Here is a 16,542-nt window from a genome sequence, read left to right as displayed (position 1 = left end):
TAACGGAACTTATTTATCATTCAGAAAAGGTGGAAAGTAGCCGCGCACGCGCCCCGCGCGCGTGTGTTTTGGATTTTAATTTTCTCCTTTTCTTTTTGGGATTCAAGCAAGACCGGGGAGGGTTACCTACGTGGAGAGAAGAGGTTGTTTTAGCCCTGTCTTTCCTCTTCATCATCATCATCTTCCTGACTCGCCACCTTGCGGGTGTTTTTCTGTTGATTTTTAATTGACAGTTGGATTCTGTATAAGGTTTTTTTTTGTTGTTGTTGTTTTGTTTTTTTATTCCACGTCGAACAACAGCAGGATTTGTGGGCACCTGCTCCTGTGGTTGCTCGGGCTCATCGGGACTGGAGCAGGGCAGCATGGAGCTGGCTCTGGGTGGATGTATTGGTGATGTTTGGGAGGTGCTGGTACTGAGGAGGACAGGAGGACTCTACCTGCTGCTGCTCTGCTGGCTGCTGGCTGCTCACCCCACAGCGCGCGGTGAGTGGACAAAAAAGATTTTTCGTGCTTTCTGCCTCCATCCCGCAGTGTGTGCGTGTATGTGTATGTGTACGGGCTCTGCCTGTGTGTCTACGCGCGCGTGCATCTGTGCGCGTGCACGTATGCGCGCGCGTATGTGGTCGCTGGTTGCTCTGGTTGCCGCATACCAAACGAGAATTGACACATTTGTTGCGTCTCCTTGTTGCCTGCTGTTTAAATCCCGGCTCTAACCCAGGCCGGCTCAGGTCTGACCGGGCTGCGCTGGTTTTTAGAGGCTTTAGTCTGGGATCACGCAGTGGGCTGCAGGCTTTGACTGGCTTCTGCTCTGTCTGACTTCAATTAATTTCACTGGGCTTCAGCAGGTTTCAGTGCCTCTTATCATGTGTTAGACTGCTGCTTTGAGCAGGTTTTAGTGAATTTTACTTGATTTATGTGGATGACTGGTTCACAGGATTTGATTGGTTTTTGTGTGTTTCATGGGGCTTTGCTGGGTTTCACATGATTTTTGCTTGTCTGATCATGTTTTATTGGGTTTAAATGGATTGTACTGGGCTTCATCATTCATTGTACTGGGTTGACAACATGCTAAGCAGCTGGTTTGAGCAGGTCTGAGTAAAACTGACTGTTTTCTACTACTGTTTCACCTTCACTTGTGCCCAGACTGGTTAATTTTATTAGTACTATTCAGGGTTAGACTGTGAAGTCTGAATGTGTTTGTCATCACATTTTGCTTTGTGTTTCATGAGGCTGGGCCCGATTTTATACAATTTCCAATGTTTAATTTCTTCTTTGAGCAGATATTAGTGAATCTTGCCATTTTACCCTTATGCCAGAATGAAAGGATGTCCAGGAACAGATCAGGTTTAGCCTGGTAGGTTTGACTGGTTTTGTTCCAGCAGATTTTGCCTGGGATTAAATTGATTTTAGTGGGCCTCAGCTGGTTTCAGTGGGTCTAATCATTTGTGCTTTCAGGATCTTTCGCCAACTTAGGCTGGTCCCAGATTGATAAAGTGAACTGCATCAGACTGTCTTTTACCAGGTATTGCTAGGCTTTCAGGTCTTTGCTGTATTTGTTGGAGTTTTATTATATTTCTCCTATTGATCACTTGTTAGGCTGGTGGTTTGAGGAGATTACACCGAATCTTACTTGGTTTTGCTTCTATTTTACCTTCAACTTTGCTTAAAACGAGTGGTTTAAAGGGACTGATTAGGTTTGGGCTGCTGGTTTTGGACAGATAGAGTACTTCTATTAATCTGAAAGGGAATGCTAGCTTCCAGCCAAAGCAGAAAAAACAAAGCAGGTGCTAAGAACAAAATACTGCAAAAATCATGTAAAACAACAGCAAGTCTTTAACTGTAGATATATTGTATATACACTAAACAATTATGCCAGTAATACACTGTACATTATTAGTGCAAATCAGTGGGTAATGTTGTATGCTGAACATGACGGTGCAGGATTGTCCTTCGATATCATACAATTAACTTTTACAAAATAATTTTGGATTTAGTAGATTTAATGAGTTTGCAGGTTTTATTGGGGTTGTGCTTGAATTTAATAGTTTGTTACTGGGTTTGACTGTGATGCAGGAAATATTTGGTCTGATCATGGTTTCTATTTGTTAGAACACACCGTATTTAGAAAAAAATGGCCTCACATATCCTAAAATGTGCTATTTGTCAATTTGAATCCCTCCACCTGTATTTATTTTTACATTGCTATATGAAGCAGTTAGTCCTTGAGAAAAAAGATTCTCTTCTTCTTTCTGTGAGTGTCCTGCTGTCAATAAATTGTGTCGAAACACTTTAATTAAGCTAATTGGTAGTAGCACACACACACACACACACACACACACACACACACACTGTACCTGCTGGATCAGCTGAGCAGTTCTTAGCAGCTCAGCTTTAAAATCCTCTGCTGAATATTTTACTCAGACTGAACATTTATCTGTGTGGATGCAACAGTACACACACACACACACACACACACACACACTTCTTCTGCTTCATTCATGAAACCTTCATACACACTGATTCAGAAAATTTTCTGAAGAGCATACAGAGAGAGTAGCTTTTACAGCAAGTCAAGTTGGAGAGCAAACAGTCTGCAAGTTATTCCACAGATGACTTCCTCTACTTTAACTCTTTTTCAGGTAAATGATACTTCCACAATCTAGTAAGACAGACTGTGAAAGTATCCACATGAAAAATACCATCTCCTCCCTACAGGCATCCCTCCAAAGCCCCTTTCCCAAAACACATGAATGTGCACTGCCTTACTACACACAAGAGAGGGCTGGGGAGAAGAGTAGTGATGAGAAGCCTGGTTCTTTTCACATATACATAAATAAACTGCTGGCAAAATAACCATCATGAACGTACCTCTCAGTTTTTCAGTCTAAGTGGGTTACCTGAGCTGGCAGTTACTGCTCACTGCCGTGGGTGTGTGCTTTGTGTTAGCTGCTGAGCGACTCACTTGTTCCTCAGCTCAGGGGTGTGTGTACTTTGCTACGACCACAGTGCATTGCTGTAATGGCTAACTTTATCCAACTGCCTTATGTGTCATTTACATGTAAAAAATATTATTATCATTATTATTATTATTCATTATCATAATGAATGTAAACAACAATCATGGCTATTGTTAGTACTCACAGCTGTCACACTGGCAGTTAGTATTGAGAAATGTTGGCTGCACTCACTCTGCCATTCTTGTGCGACTACCTTGCTCTTGCCTTAGCAGATCTACCTCGGCTTGTGGAAGACTCCAGTCATGTGCAGAGTGCATGGGCAGAGTCTGTGTGGGTAGGCATAAATAAGGCCATCTGATCATTTTATTTGGAACGAATGAAATGATTGGATTTCTTATAGGCCTGTGACAGCCACATATGCTGTATTTTTCACCCTGTTTTTGTCAGAGCATTGGATAAATTAATCTCATGCGGTTGCCACCCCACATGGCACATCATAATAATTAATAAATAATAATTTTGCAGGGAAATCAATTGATTCCAGTTGGATCAAGGGTGCTATGTAAACAAACAGTTTTGTTTAAGTTTGACATGCAATTTAGCACCACTGACCAAGATTAAGTCTTCTTGACTGTGCTCACCGTTGAGGGAATGTAGAGCTGTTAAGTCCAAAGTGGAGGCAGCTATGGTATAGTTTGTTGTGCTATTGTTTAAGCCTCCTTTGTTAGAGTATAAAGTGCTCTATAGAGCGGAATGGTTTACAGATGAGCTGCAAGACAGGGGTCGATAGTACAAATATGCTAACTTATTGCCCTGTTAGCAACCTAGTTAGTGTGCTGGAAAGCAGTGGGAAAGGAAACAGAACGTGTGGAGTGGTCAGCATAAACTGAAGGAGCTACCATGTTGTTATTAACCTCTATGATTGTCTGCACAGGTCCACTAACCAAAACCTGGCCCTGACTCAAGTCAGTCTAATCATCCATCCATCTTGTATCCTGTTGTATTGCCACAGTCTCAGGTGTGTGTGTGTGTGTGCCATTTAGAGTAATTAGAGGCTAATATTAGGCAGGTATATCAATAAAAAGCACATGCACACCATGCATAGACTCTTGCCTGAGTGAACTCCATCAGGTTTGATGGAGTGGATGCAGCAATCTGTTACTGAAGGAGCTGCTGAGGGCCCCACAGTGTCATGCAGGGGGTGGGAGGGGTTGTCAATGATAGATGTCAGCTTGGCTAACATCCTTTACCTTGCCTACGTTCTCAGTGGTGTCCAGAGGGCAGTCCAGGACAGAACCAGCTCTCCTGACCAGTTTATTAGGTCTCTTTCTGTCCCTCTCAGAGCTTCCACAGCCCCAGCAGACCACTGCATAAAAGACTGCAGATGCAACCATAGAGTCATAAAAAGTTTTTACCAGTGTCATACATAGTCCAAAGGACTTCAGTCTTCTCAGCAGATGGAGAAGACTTTGGCATCTGTATTGGTGTTGCAGTCCAGTTTGTTGTTGAGGTCGACACCCAGGTATTAGTACTCCCCCACACTCTCAATGTCCAAACCCTGGATGCTCACCTTCCCGTGGAAGTCTTTCACCATCTTCCTGGTCTTGCTGATGTTGTTGTTGTTGATGTGCAGGTTGTTCAGTCCACACCAGTCGGCAAAGTTGGTGATGACTTCTCTGTATTCCAGTTCGTTCCCCTGTGATACACATCCAAACAAGGCTGGTTGGTTGATGAACTTCTGGATGTGACAGCTGCCAGTGTTGTGTAGAGGGTAGGTACGGTAGAGGGTGAATAGGAAAGGAGAGAGCACAGTAACCTGTGGAGCCCCGGAGCTGCAAACTACCACATCAGACACACAGTCCAGAAGCCTCACACACTGTGGTCTGATGGTGAGGTAGTCAATGGTCCACGCAGCCAGGTGACAGTCTACTGCAACTCCTTAAGCTTCCATCTCAGCTGTGCAACAGTGCTCCCAGTGCTTTCCAGGTGGGAAAGAGATCAGTGGAGCAGGTAGATGACTGCGTCCTCACACCAATGGTAACTGGTAGGTATGCAAACTGTAGGGGGTCCAGCTTGCTGCTCACCAGGTGATGGAGGTGGTTAAGTATAATCCTCTCCAAGTTCATCAGGTGGGAAATTAAGGCTTCCGGCCTGAAGTGGATGGGCTCTCTGGATCTGGGTCTTTGGGCAAGAACTACACACTCCACAATTGGGGACTGAATTTCAGTGCTACCACTTGGGATGAAAGGATGTAGAGAAGAAAGTATCTTTGCTAAGCAGAGAGATGTTTAAAAAGTCAGACACACAGCTGATTGTGAGAAATTGTTTAAAATTCTCTGTAGTTCCTTGTCCTGCCACCAGGATGTTTCAGCTTCTGACCAAATTAAGATGGATGGAGTGTTTGAGGAAGTGTAGCAGAGGTGAATACATGGTGTTTGTATTTGTTCCAGTGTGAGATCATAATCCAGAGATTATTACCAATGACCTTTTACCTCCTTGATTCACCATTAAACTTGACACCAGGCCAGTGAACCTGACAGATATCTTCCGTAGGATCACCTTCACATTTAAAACTGACACACTGTAGAAAACCAGCAGCTTCCCTGTTCTTCCCTTCTTTGTCTTTATTTTAGCCCCATGTAGCCCAAAGCATGATCGGTAAAATGTTAAACCAGGGCTGATAAAGTCAAAATTAAATAGTAAACTGAGCATTGGGGATAATCTTATCCACTAGAAATTTCATATTGATCTGAGCTATATTAGTTGAGATGATAAACACAAACTACTTCGGCTCTTAGGCTGATGGGAATGTTATAAATTTTGCAGGTATTTGGTCATAAATCAAAGTACTGAAGAAATGCAAATTTGGACAATTTTGAAGGGGATCACCAGAGTTACTACAATTTTGTCCTGAGGTGGACCTGATTCCATCCAATAGTAGTTAAACATTTCCACAGAAAATCAAAAATGTCAGCGTCATTGTGGGGCTCGAGGAAAAGTCAGAGGATCACCAAATAAGGGATTCATCTGCTGGGAACCATGAAAGTATAAAACTTTGTGCCATTTTTTAGATGTTGAGATATTTTACATGATAAGTGAAAACTCTGATCTGCTATTGGCATGGGAGGTAAGGTCAGGGGATTCATCCTCTGAGGACCATGAACACTTGTACACAATTTCAGGACAATCCATCAAATAGTTGAGAAATTTTAGTCTGGACCTAAGTGGTTGACTGACAGCTGTCAGACTGACATGTCTGATCATGTGGCTAAAAACAACCTTTAAAGCAATAAAGAAACACAATGTTATCCTCGGGTTGCTCATGTTGATGATGCATTATTGTTACTGTTGTCGATGGCAGGTTTTATGGGCCTTCCAGTGTACAGAGGTATCGCTCTACTTTTCAAGAACAGCAGCTCTCATAAAAACTGTGCTTATGAGGGTCTTTCACAAACCTCTTGCTGTTTATTTGTTGTCCTTGTTACACATCTTCCCATTCACTGTCTTTCTCTGTCTGCCTCTCTGGGTGAATGTGTGTGTGTGTGTGTGTGTGTGTGTGTGTAGAGGGTGTGGCCACTTGAACAATACTGTAGGAATCAATGCTGTGTTCGTATTAAGACTAAGCAGATTTATCTTTGAAGCTTTGTCGTTATCCAGAGGAGGATTTGTTTTCACTGTCTACAGTTCAGAAGAACACTTTCCTGTCTGCACACACTGTGTCTATGTGTGTCCATTCTGCTCAATTCTGGTTTACTGCCTACAGTCTTTGGTCCGAATTTTACGGGAAAATTTGTGCTACATCCGTGACATTTATTACTGTTTTTAGTTTTTACATTGTCTCCTCAATATTATATTCTATACATTCATTTGTTGAATGGATCTTAGGGATCATATTGTATACAAAAGCCATTGTAATTTTGATTTAATAGTTTTTTTTATAGTTTGTTCAATTTTCTTTTTTTAATTGTCATTTATCCATATACATAATACCACATGGGCCCAAGTGTCACTACACAAATAAGAATAAAAAAAATGTAAAATTAAATAGGATATAAATAAAAGACAATAGAAATATAAAATAGAAACACTGTAAATTGTAATCCTGTGATAAAATAGAATTGAATCTAAGCCGATATAAACATTTTTATTCTATCAAGGTGGTAGTTCAGGGTCTGTTTTATTTGTGCTATATATTTTTATACGTTTATACATATATATATACACACACACATACACACACATACAATTCTACCGTCTGGTAATGTAATACAATCTTCCTTTCTACCTATTTTAACATCTGCTGTCATCTCTCAGCCCATATTGTTGTATCTTCCCTGATCAGATTATGTAATCTCATTTTACCCAATGTTAATATATCTCATTTCATTCATTGTTTTCCTCTGTTGTCTTGTCAAGTCCATGTCATCTCCTCTTGCCCTGTTACATTCCATCTTGGCTAATCTCATCATATCACATCTTATCTCATTTAATTTTGACCAGTTTTGTCCATTTCACCTCTCTCTGATCTCACATCATTTACTTGCTTTGTCTTAGCTGATTCTATCATCTTGTATATCTAATGTCTGCTTGTCTCAGTTTATCACATCTTGACTAATTTTACCAGCTTCATGGTGTTTCATGCCTTGCTGAAGGACCTCTCAGTAGCACAAGCTCTCAAAAACTGGGACAAAAGCAACAAAATGGGGGACTATCACATAAAATAAGCAAACTTATCTGCCAACAGAACAGGAAAATTTCACTGACCAGGATTTAAAACAAGCAAAAATATCTTGTCTCAAATACTTGAAAGTAGTGCGGCCAGACATTTGTCTGGATACAAAGAAAATCTGAATTCAATAAAGTTTTTATACTTGTCAGTGTTGATCAAACAGATTTTTAATTCTGGAAATTGTAGTTTCAAGCATTACATTACTTAGAAGCAGTAGTAATATCTCAGTAACAAGTTATACTGTCTTATTAGGATAATTGAGGACAGAAAAGCTTGACTTCACTTCCTGGACATTTTTGGTTAGATGATTAAAAGCCACAGCGTCACTGGGATTATTCATGTGCATGTCTGGTTTGTGTCTCTGCTCTCCTCACAGAAAGTGGAGAGAAAGCGATATCTGCATTGAAAAAAAAGAAATGTTATTTCAACCTTTGCTTGATTAAGAGTCATCAACCTTCAAGGTTTTCAGCTGTCAGCAACAACAAAACACTGTAGAAAAACAACAAACACTGGAAGCTAAATTTAATCAAGAATCACATTAAAGCTAAAACCTCAAAGCAGTAAAACATTTCCATTAATAAGAGGAGCTCAATAATAAAGACAGAGCCAATCCATTAGAGACACAGCAGGCTTTTAAAACATCCATCCATCCATCCATCCACCCACCTACCTATTTATGTATGAACTGTGTATGAGGAGGAAATACCCACATATGTAATCAGCTATCAAGCCATGATTTGACTCCTCCATGTTTTCTAATCATAAGGTTCTTCATAAAAACTTGAACTGACATGTGATTTGTTGGTCTTGATATGGGGCTTGACTTGGAACTTGTTTGTCTTGGCTTGGCACTGCCTTATCTTGTCTTGAGACTTGCTGGACTTTTCTGCCATCTTGAATTCGGTGGTTGATCCTGACGTGATTGATTCATTTTATTTTGGAGTTGTCGGTCTTGACTTGTCATGCAGTGGCTGCTTTGGACCCTTAATACTGTGTGTTGAGCTGCAGCTCTGGACTCTCAGTGTGTTCTTGTAACAGATGAAGTGTGTGTCACAGAGGTCTGGGAGGTTGATCGCTCCGCCAAATGAAAAAGACTCTTAGTGTGTAATCACTGCCGGGAGCGTTGGATTAATAAGGTAGACGAGTGAAAACGACATGTTAGCTGCTCAGCTCAGTTTAATTTAGTTTTTCACTCCTATGGTGGACAGAGAGTCATTTACAAATCTGAGATGATAATTCAAACAGAAACAAGGGTGTTTCCTGTGTTAGCTCAGCAGAGCTTAATGTTTCAGCCAGGGGTGAACCTCAAGCAAATAAAAAAAGTGTGAATGATAAAGGAAAAAATATTGTAAATTCTCATGTACAATTTGTTAATGAAGCAAAATTAATTTGTTCTCCTTAAACTTGCTGCTAGATGCTGCTATATTGCCTATAGGTTAGTTTTTTATTATATAGCGTCACTGTTATATTTTAGGTTTGAATTATTTCAGTGACTGAGCTCATTGTAAGTTTTGACCAGATGTGGGTTTTTGAAAGATAATGTAGATGCTCATGTTCCGGTGACAGATGTACTTGTGTCTTCACTTCACTGTAAAACAAGAAAAATGAAAGTTAAAATTTGCCACAGCCCAAGGTGTTATGCAAAGGCCGTATTGTTATTGCCACATCGACTGGGCAGCGTGGGTCATCCTTCGAGTGGAGAGCTTCGTGTCACCAGGTCTGCTGAAGACAAGCCACAGGTCCGCAGCTCCTCCTTCCCTTGCGTCATCCCTGATCTGTCAGTGATCCCGAAAGAATACCATGACTACAGGGAGGGCTTCAGCAAGGCAAAAGCTACTTCTCTGCCTCCTCACCGCCCTTATGACTGTGCCATTGACCTGCAGCCTGGCACGTTCCCGCCTGTACTCCCTGTCTGCTCCCGAGAGAGAGGCCATGGACACCTACATAAATGACTCTTTGGCCCCTGGTCTCATCCATCCTTCGTCCTCGCCCACCTGAGCAGGGTTTCTCTTTGTGGGAAAGAAGGATGGGACTCTGAGACCTTGATTTCAAGCCTTCACCACCAAGAACTGCTACACACTTTCTTTCATTTCCTCTGTCTTCCAGCTCCTGCAGGGGGAACCCATCTCCACAAAGCTTGACCTTCACAACGCCGACCATCTGGTTCATTTCTGGGAGGGGGATGAGTGGAATACTACCTTCAACACTCCCCCAGATCACTATGAATACCTGGTGATGCCTTTGGACTTACTAAAGCCCCTGCTGTGTTCCAGGCTCTGGTGAATAATGCGCTCAGAGACATGCTGAACCAGTTTGTTTTTGTCTACATGGACGACATCCTCATCCCAGTCCTGTGAGGAACACATCCACCACGTCCAGTCTGTTTTGCACCTCCTGGAGAACTCACCCTTTGTCAAGGCTGAGAAATGGGTTTCCCTGTGTTTGGATCCTAAACCAACCCGTTACAGATTGTAACTCCAAAATTCACTCTCCTTTTAGTTTTGTCTCAAACCCCTAGAGTTCTAAACTGTTCCAGTCTGTTCATCAGCTGGATGCTAACTTTGTCTCCCTGTCTTGTTGCTGAGCAGATAGTGTAGGCTTTAGCTTTTTTGCTGAAAAAAGCCATTGCAGGACAGAAAAAAGCAACATAATCAGCTAAAAGAGGATAAAAAGCTCCATAAAGCTGAGGGGAACAGTCAGGAGATAATTCTCTGAGGGGTCCTCACTACAAGCCTTTTACATACAAGTAGTTTTGTTATCCATTGTAAACATAAAAATATTGAATATTGCCAGTATAATGAGAAACCCAACTGTAAGTAGGTTCCTCCCTTCAACATGCATGTAGTGTTCAGCTAAAGGTCCCTGCAGCTGAAAAGTGCATTACAACTCACCAGTGACTTTCCAAGTGTAGCTGATGCAGAATCTGATCCTGCATGGACAAGGCTGTAATGCAGAATGAAACAATGCTCTTTTTCAGCAGCAATAAATTTTTTTTTTTAAATCAGAAACTGCGAAATGTTTTTCCAAACAGGTTTTGGAACTTTTTTTTTTATACTAAAAGCCTTGGAGTGTATCTTAATTAAGTCTCTGGATGTGCTTCTGTCTCTGCATTATTAAGATGGTTGGATGAAAAAAAAAAAAACAGGCCTGTGAGTAATTTACAGAAAGATAATTTGCCTCGGCTCTGAACATTAGCGTTTCATTTACATCTTGTGCTCTCAGCTGTCTATATTTAACATCAGCTGCTCTGCTCTGACATTCATACATTATTCATGCCGGCAACCAGCATTACCTGCCTGAGGTGCACTACATCTCCCTCACCTTTAAATCCTCCTCATTAATACTCCTACAGGCTTTTACATTAATTGGTTTTATTTATTATACTCCTGTCTGCTGTTTTTTTTTCATTTTGTGCTTTGCTGCCTTTTGTTGTGGGTGTTGTTTTTCTGTCTGCAGAGAAATTTGGAGCTGATTAAAAAGTGGAGAACAAATGAAAAGGTTTTTATGCATAGACATGCAGTTTTCTGCCCTCAAGATGAAAACTGTTTGTGTACAGAACTGCATGATACACACACGCGCACACACACACACACACACACACACACACACACACAGTGAACATTTCTAGGACTTTCATGCAGCAGCTTGGATTCATAGACTGAGCCACTTAATCTGTAAATACATTTTTTTGGCCTTCTGTCCACACTATCTAGCATTTTTCTCCACACAAAAACTATTTTCAGTGCATCCAGTGGATCAATCTGAGAACAAAGGCTAGAGATTTTGTTTGTTATGAACAATTTAGTTTTTTCCTGACTGAAAGAAGAAGATTTCTTGTCAAATATTTCTCACTCCCAGATTCTCTGGTGTGAAGGTTTGCTGCTTGTCTCGCTGTAAATTGAATATCTTTGGGTTTTTGACAAACAAAACAGAAAATGCTTAGATGTCACCTTGAGATCTGAAAAATTGTGAGGGGCCTTTTGTACTTTTTATGAAATTGTACAGGCTGAATGATTAATAATTGAGATGACTGAACAACTCAGCATAATAACTGGTCAGCTCTCGTACAGGTCACTGGCACTTCCAGCTGGAATCCACAAACATCCAGGACAGTGTGAGACACAATCACTTCCTGTGCAGTGTCACAGCTCTTGCCAGATGAAATGAATGGCCTCAACTGCAGCAGTTTCCTCTAATAAATATTCATATAATGAAGCATGGCATCATCATGTAAGTGAGGACTCCAGAAACTAGTGAACCCTAAACGCTGAGCACCTCCCCCAAGCAGCTGCGGCAGCACACTGGCCAGCCTGCTGGATTTATAGCCACTTATAAAGATTAGTGATGCATCCTGCATGCAGCACACAGTCACACACAGCCACACACACGCCCACGCACACTCACATACTTGTACTACTATACTAAGACATAATGCATTTCCTATCCTCTTACCCTAACCGGAACCATTACAACTAAATGCCTAACTCTAACCCTTTAGACCAGATCTTAAACTTCAAACAGCCCACTGAGGTTGTGACAACTGGCTAAAATGTCCTCAGTCTGTCGGTCAAAAACCGTCAGTCCTCACTATGTAGGAAGTACAAGCATGCACGCACACACACACACACACACACACACACACACACACACACCCCCACACACACACACACACACACTGAAAATGCAGTATTAATCTTCTCTATCTTCTATGGTTCTAATGGTGAACATACGTCGGTGTTAAAGAGTTAAACATTGTGAGCTGATTGGACACTGAGAAAGAACTGAATATGTTTAATGTGTGTGTGATGGCGGTGTGTCGTGTTTCGAGAACACGGCACTGGGCGGCTCGAGCATCGGTAGGGGGATGAGGGGTGGACATTTGTCAAAGTCATTTTACGCATTAGTTTGTCTAACTAGTTTAAGAAGATACTGTGTCCATGGATGATTTGTTATTCATTTCATAGTAACTACATTCTAAAGAAGAAATAAAATATTTAAATTAAGGTTTAATGTACAGGAGAATGTTTCATGGTTTTGATGAGTCACTATACAACAAACTAAATGTTGTGTGGCCATGTTTGTTTGCTCAGTCAGATGTTGCTTTCATATGTTAGTCAGCTGCTTTGAAAACTCATAACTACTTTGCCAGTAAGATAGTCGTGTTTTCCATGTGTACCAGCAGTTACTTCTAAAAAGCATCAGTCTCTTAAAAAATAAAATAAAAAAACAGTGCTATGATCCTTTACTGGAGCTCTGAATCCAGCAGTTTGTCCCCTCTGTCGTCTTTTCCGAGAGAAACAAAGTTTAGGCGACATCCCTGAATCAGTCAGCTCGACCCTGTCAGTCTTCATCACACAGGAAGTGTCAGAGAGGTTGTGACCTTCAGAGAACTGGTGGTTGTGTTTAAAATGGGAAAATCTTCACTGACCTGGAAAACTCTGACGTCTACGTTTCAACAGAACTTAACTTCAGAGAAATGTCACATCGGCTTAACTAGCTACAGCTACAGAATAAGGGAGGCGCAAAGCCTGCAGCCACACCACTAGCTTTTCTGCGTGTGATGTTTAGTCACGATGTTAATTCTGCTGCTGATGCAGTTTGACGTTGCTGCTGCAGGAGGCGACAGCCTGGCTGCAAGACAGCTCAGCTGCTGACATCACAGAATGATTATTGTAACTAATTATACTCTTACTCTGATGACTGTCGTTCTTGCACACAGTTTTAATCAGCCAATCAACTTCCTCTTGGCCAGTTTGTCCAATAGGACAGTCCAATAGGAAAGACTGTTGTCATGGAACTATCTGCAATAGATCAGCTCTTAGTTTTAAACAGCACCTTTTCATTCAGCAAAGTAAACTTGAGAAAGACAGTTCATTACTGACATTTAAAACAGCGATTTAATAAAAACAAACAAAAAACACATCCCAAAACTCAGTGTCCATTTATTATATATTTTTTACAGTGCGTTAAACTGCATCTGGGTAGCAGAGTTTGTAAAGAAGTAGAAGTGAAAAGAAAATAAAAAGAATGGAAGAAGAGGAAAGCATAATAAAGAAATTAATGAAATTACATTCAAAGAAAGTAAAACTTGTATTTGAAAAATGGCCAATCAAATTCAAGCACTGCACACTGCTTTTTCAAAGTACAAAAAAACAGGGTGGCCGTGGCAAAGGAGGTCATCCACTTATCAAAAGGTCAGCAGTTTGATCCCTGGCCTCTGCAGTCTGCGTGCCGAACTATCCTTGGGCAACATACTAGGTGGCACCTAGCCACCAGTGTGCAAATGGGTGAGTGCTGACTCGTGCTGTGAAAGCACTTTGAGTGGTCAGTAAGACTAATAAGTGGTATATAAATACAGTCCATTTAAAAGCCTTTATCATTGAGGATTAAATACATCTGGTATCACAGACACAATGTGAACACACGTCATTCATACATTTCACAACCATGATCACTTAACAGCTTCTGAAATGTTATTTAGAGCATTTCTAATCATCACGCAACACACTCTTCAGCCGTGTTTGTAACATTAAATAACATGTAATCAACACTTAACAGCTTCTGAAACGTTATTTAGAGCATTTCTAATCATCACGCAACATACTCTTCGGCCCTGTAACATGTAACATTAAATAACATTTAATCAACTGCCATCATCTGGTCAAAAATTTTTATTTGTCCAATACCTTGACAAATACCTGCAAAAATATTGAAGTCCCCATCTGCCTCAGTGGAACTTTATGAGCATGTTAGCCTGCTAAACGTAGCATTTAGCTCAAAGCCCCATTGTCAGCTCTGTGAGGCCCCAAGTACAGCCTCACAGAGCTGCTAACATGGCTGTAGACCAGGCATGTCCAAACTATTCCATAAAGGGCCGTGTGGCTGCAGGTTTTCGTTCCAACCAAGGAGGAGCACACCAGGCCAGCCAATCAACATCAAGGGATCACTGAGTTATCAGCTGAAGACTGAGCTCAGCTAATTAAGCTGGTGTGCTCCTCCTTGGTTGGAACGAAAACCTGCAGCCACACGGCCCTTTATGGAATAGTTTGGACATGCCTGCTGTAGACACTTAGTCTTGCTAAACTTTTTCTTTTCTTTTTTTTTTTTTTGCTGTTTGTTTGTTTCTTTTCATGAAATTCTGTTCAAGACATTTGCATTTTGTGGTGTTATGAACACTGAAACCTCGAGGAGATGCCAGCAAGACTTTAGGCTGTCAGTGTGGTTCCTTTGATTTGGATGTTGGTGTTTGTCTTAGATGTAGTTGTGTTGTTGTGGTGCTCTGACAGCAGCTGGCAGCTTCTCTCCTCCACCCCCTTAAGATTTGGCTCTGAATCAGCCATTTTAAACATCTGGACTGATTTTAATTGCAGTCTTATAGCAAGCTTAACACCCCCCACCCTCATTCATATTCAACAAACTACCTTCGTCTTTACAAGTAATTTGATTTTCCACCTGGACTTCAGATCAGTCATGTTTTTTTTCTCTCCCCTCAGTTAAGGTACAGAAACCTGCCAGCGAAGTGAGGAAACTCCTCATCTATTATCTATTCATCAAACAGTCAAATCCGATTAAATTAAGTAACACAAGAATTTCAGTCAGCGTACTGTCTTCTTTAAATATGTACAGCATGTCCAAATATCTACAAGGAAATTCAAATCAAACCTGTGAATGGTTCACTATTTACATTAGTATTAGGTGGATTTGAACCTGTAACTCTGGTATTTACATTAGTTTACACTAAAACTGAATTTCTTATTAATATTTAATAATATGATTTTATGTACAGACTGTGTCTGAGGCATCATCCTCCCACTCTGACAACTGATTGGCTGCAGTTCAGGCGCTGTTTTACCCAGCAGCTCCTTCATGTTTCTGTTTGAGAGATATTCACAGCAGGTGACAGAGAGGCTGCCAGAGCTGATTTCTGAAATGAAGTGTTGGTGTATGTCACTGCAATGTGCCCCAGGTGGCAGGGAAGTGCCACTGAGCTTCATGGAAGATTATGTTATCCCTTAACTTCCTTACTTTTATTCATGATTACTTGTGTGAATATTTCAAGTTAGATTAAGCAATTCCTCTGAGCTGCACAATGTTTTTTCATATTTTTTGCTTAAACTTGCTGAATGCCATCTTCACATGAATAGGTGTGGTGGTAGTGTGTCTGGGAGTTTTGATCATTTGCATAGTCCACACCTGCAAATTGCTTTTCTACTTCATTTCTAATGTCATTTGCTGTCTTCAGAGGAGCAAACACTGGAGCAATCCTATGATCTGCTGTCATTCAGTAGTTTGGATGACGTTTGTGTTTATGCCTGGTCTGAACTGCCAAGTCAGAGTGAAAACCCTTGTGTCATAAAATGGGCTTCCATCTACTTTATTTTTATGTGTGCATTACACAACCTATGGAAAAAATAGCAAAAAGTCAAAAATGCCACAAAAAAGTTTGGCTGAGAAAAGTTGGTGTAACAATGGAAACAAAATGTGACAAAGTGCAATGGAAACAGAATAAACACAACATGAATAAATCATGACGCATATGAACATCACTGAAAACATTAGATCTATGCGGAGTGATGAGACTTGAACAAAAAGAAATGTCATTATTGTGTCATGTTTTCCACCTTTTGAGGTTTGACTGCCATTCTTTTAATCATGTCATCTTGATGTGCACTAAATAAGAGTAGTGGGTAGAAATGCATGTTAATTTGCATTACATTTAGGTGGAAAAATGTCTATGGCCTCCTACATGCTAAATTGCACTGCCTTGCTGATTTCTCTCTGAACTCTGTGTCTTGGTCGTCTTAGCACATGGATTGTACAAATGGGTATAAAAACACACTTTTTTGGACAATCTCT

General features: G+C 40.9%; 1 protein-coding gene across 1 annotated transcript in view; it reads left to right on the top strand.

Annotated features, from left to right (window-relative positions):
- Nucleotides 1–362: 362 nt before the first annotated feature.
- dcc (DCC netrin 1 receptor) overlaps nt 363–16,542 on the top strand; it is a 245,886-nt gene continuing 229,706 nt past the window's right edge. Inside the window, exon 1 of the mRNA XM_041960176.1 lies at nt 363–483. Coding sequence (XP_041816110.1) covers nt 363–483 — 121 coding nt within the window. The remainder of the gene's footprint in view (nt 484–16,542) is intronic.

The sequence above is a fragment of the Chelmon rostratus genome, chromosome 19 (assembly GCF_017976325.1).
Source record: "Chelmon rostratus isolate fCheRos1 chromosome 19, fCheRos1.pri, whole genome shotgun sequence".
Lineage (NCBI taxonomy): Eukaryota > Metazoa > Chordata > Actinopteri > Chaetodontiformes > Chaetodontidae > Chelmon > Chelmon rostratus.
This window is presented reverse-complemented; position numbering and strand designations above follow the sequence as displayed.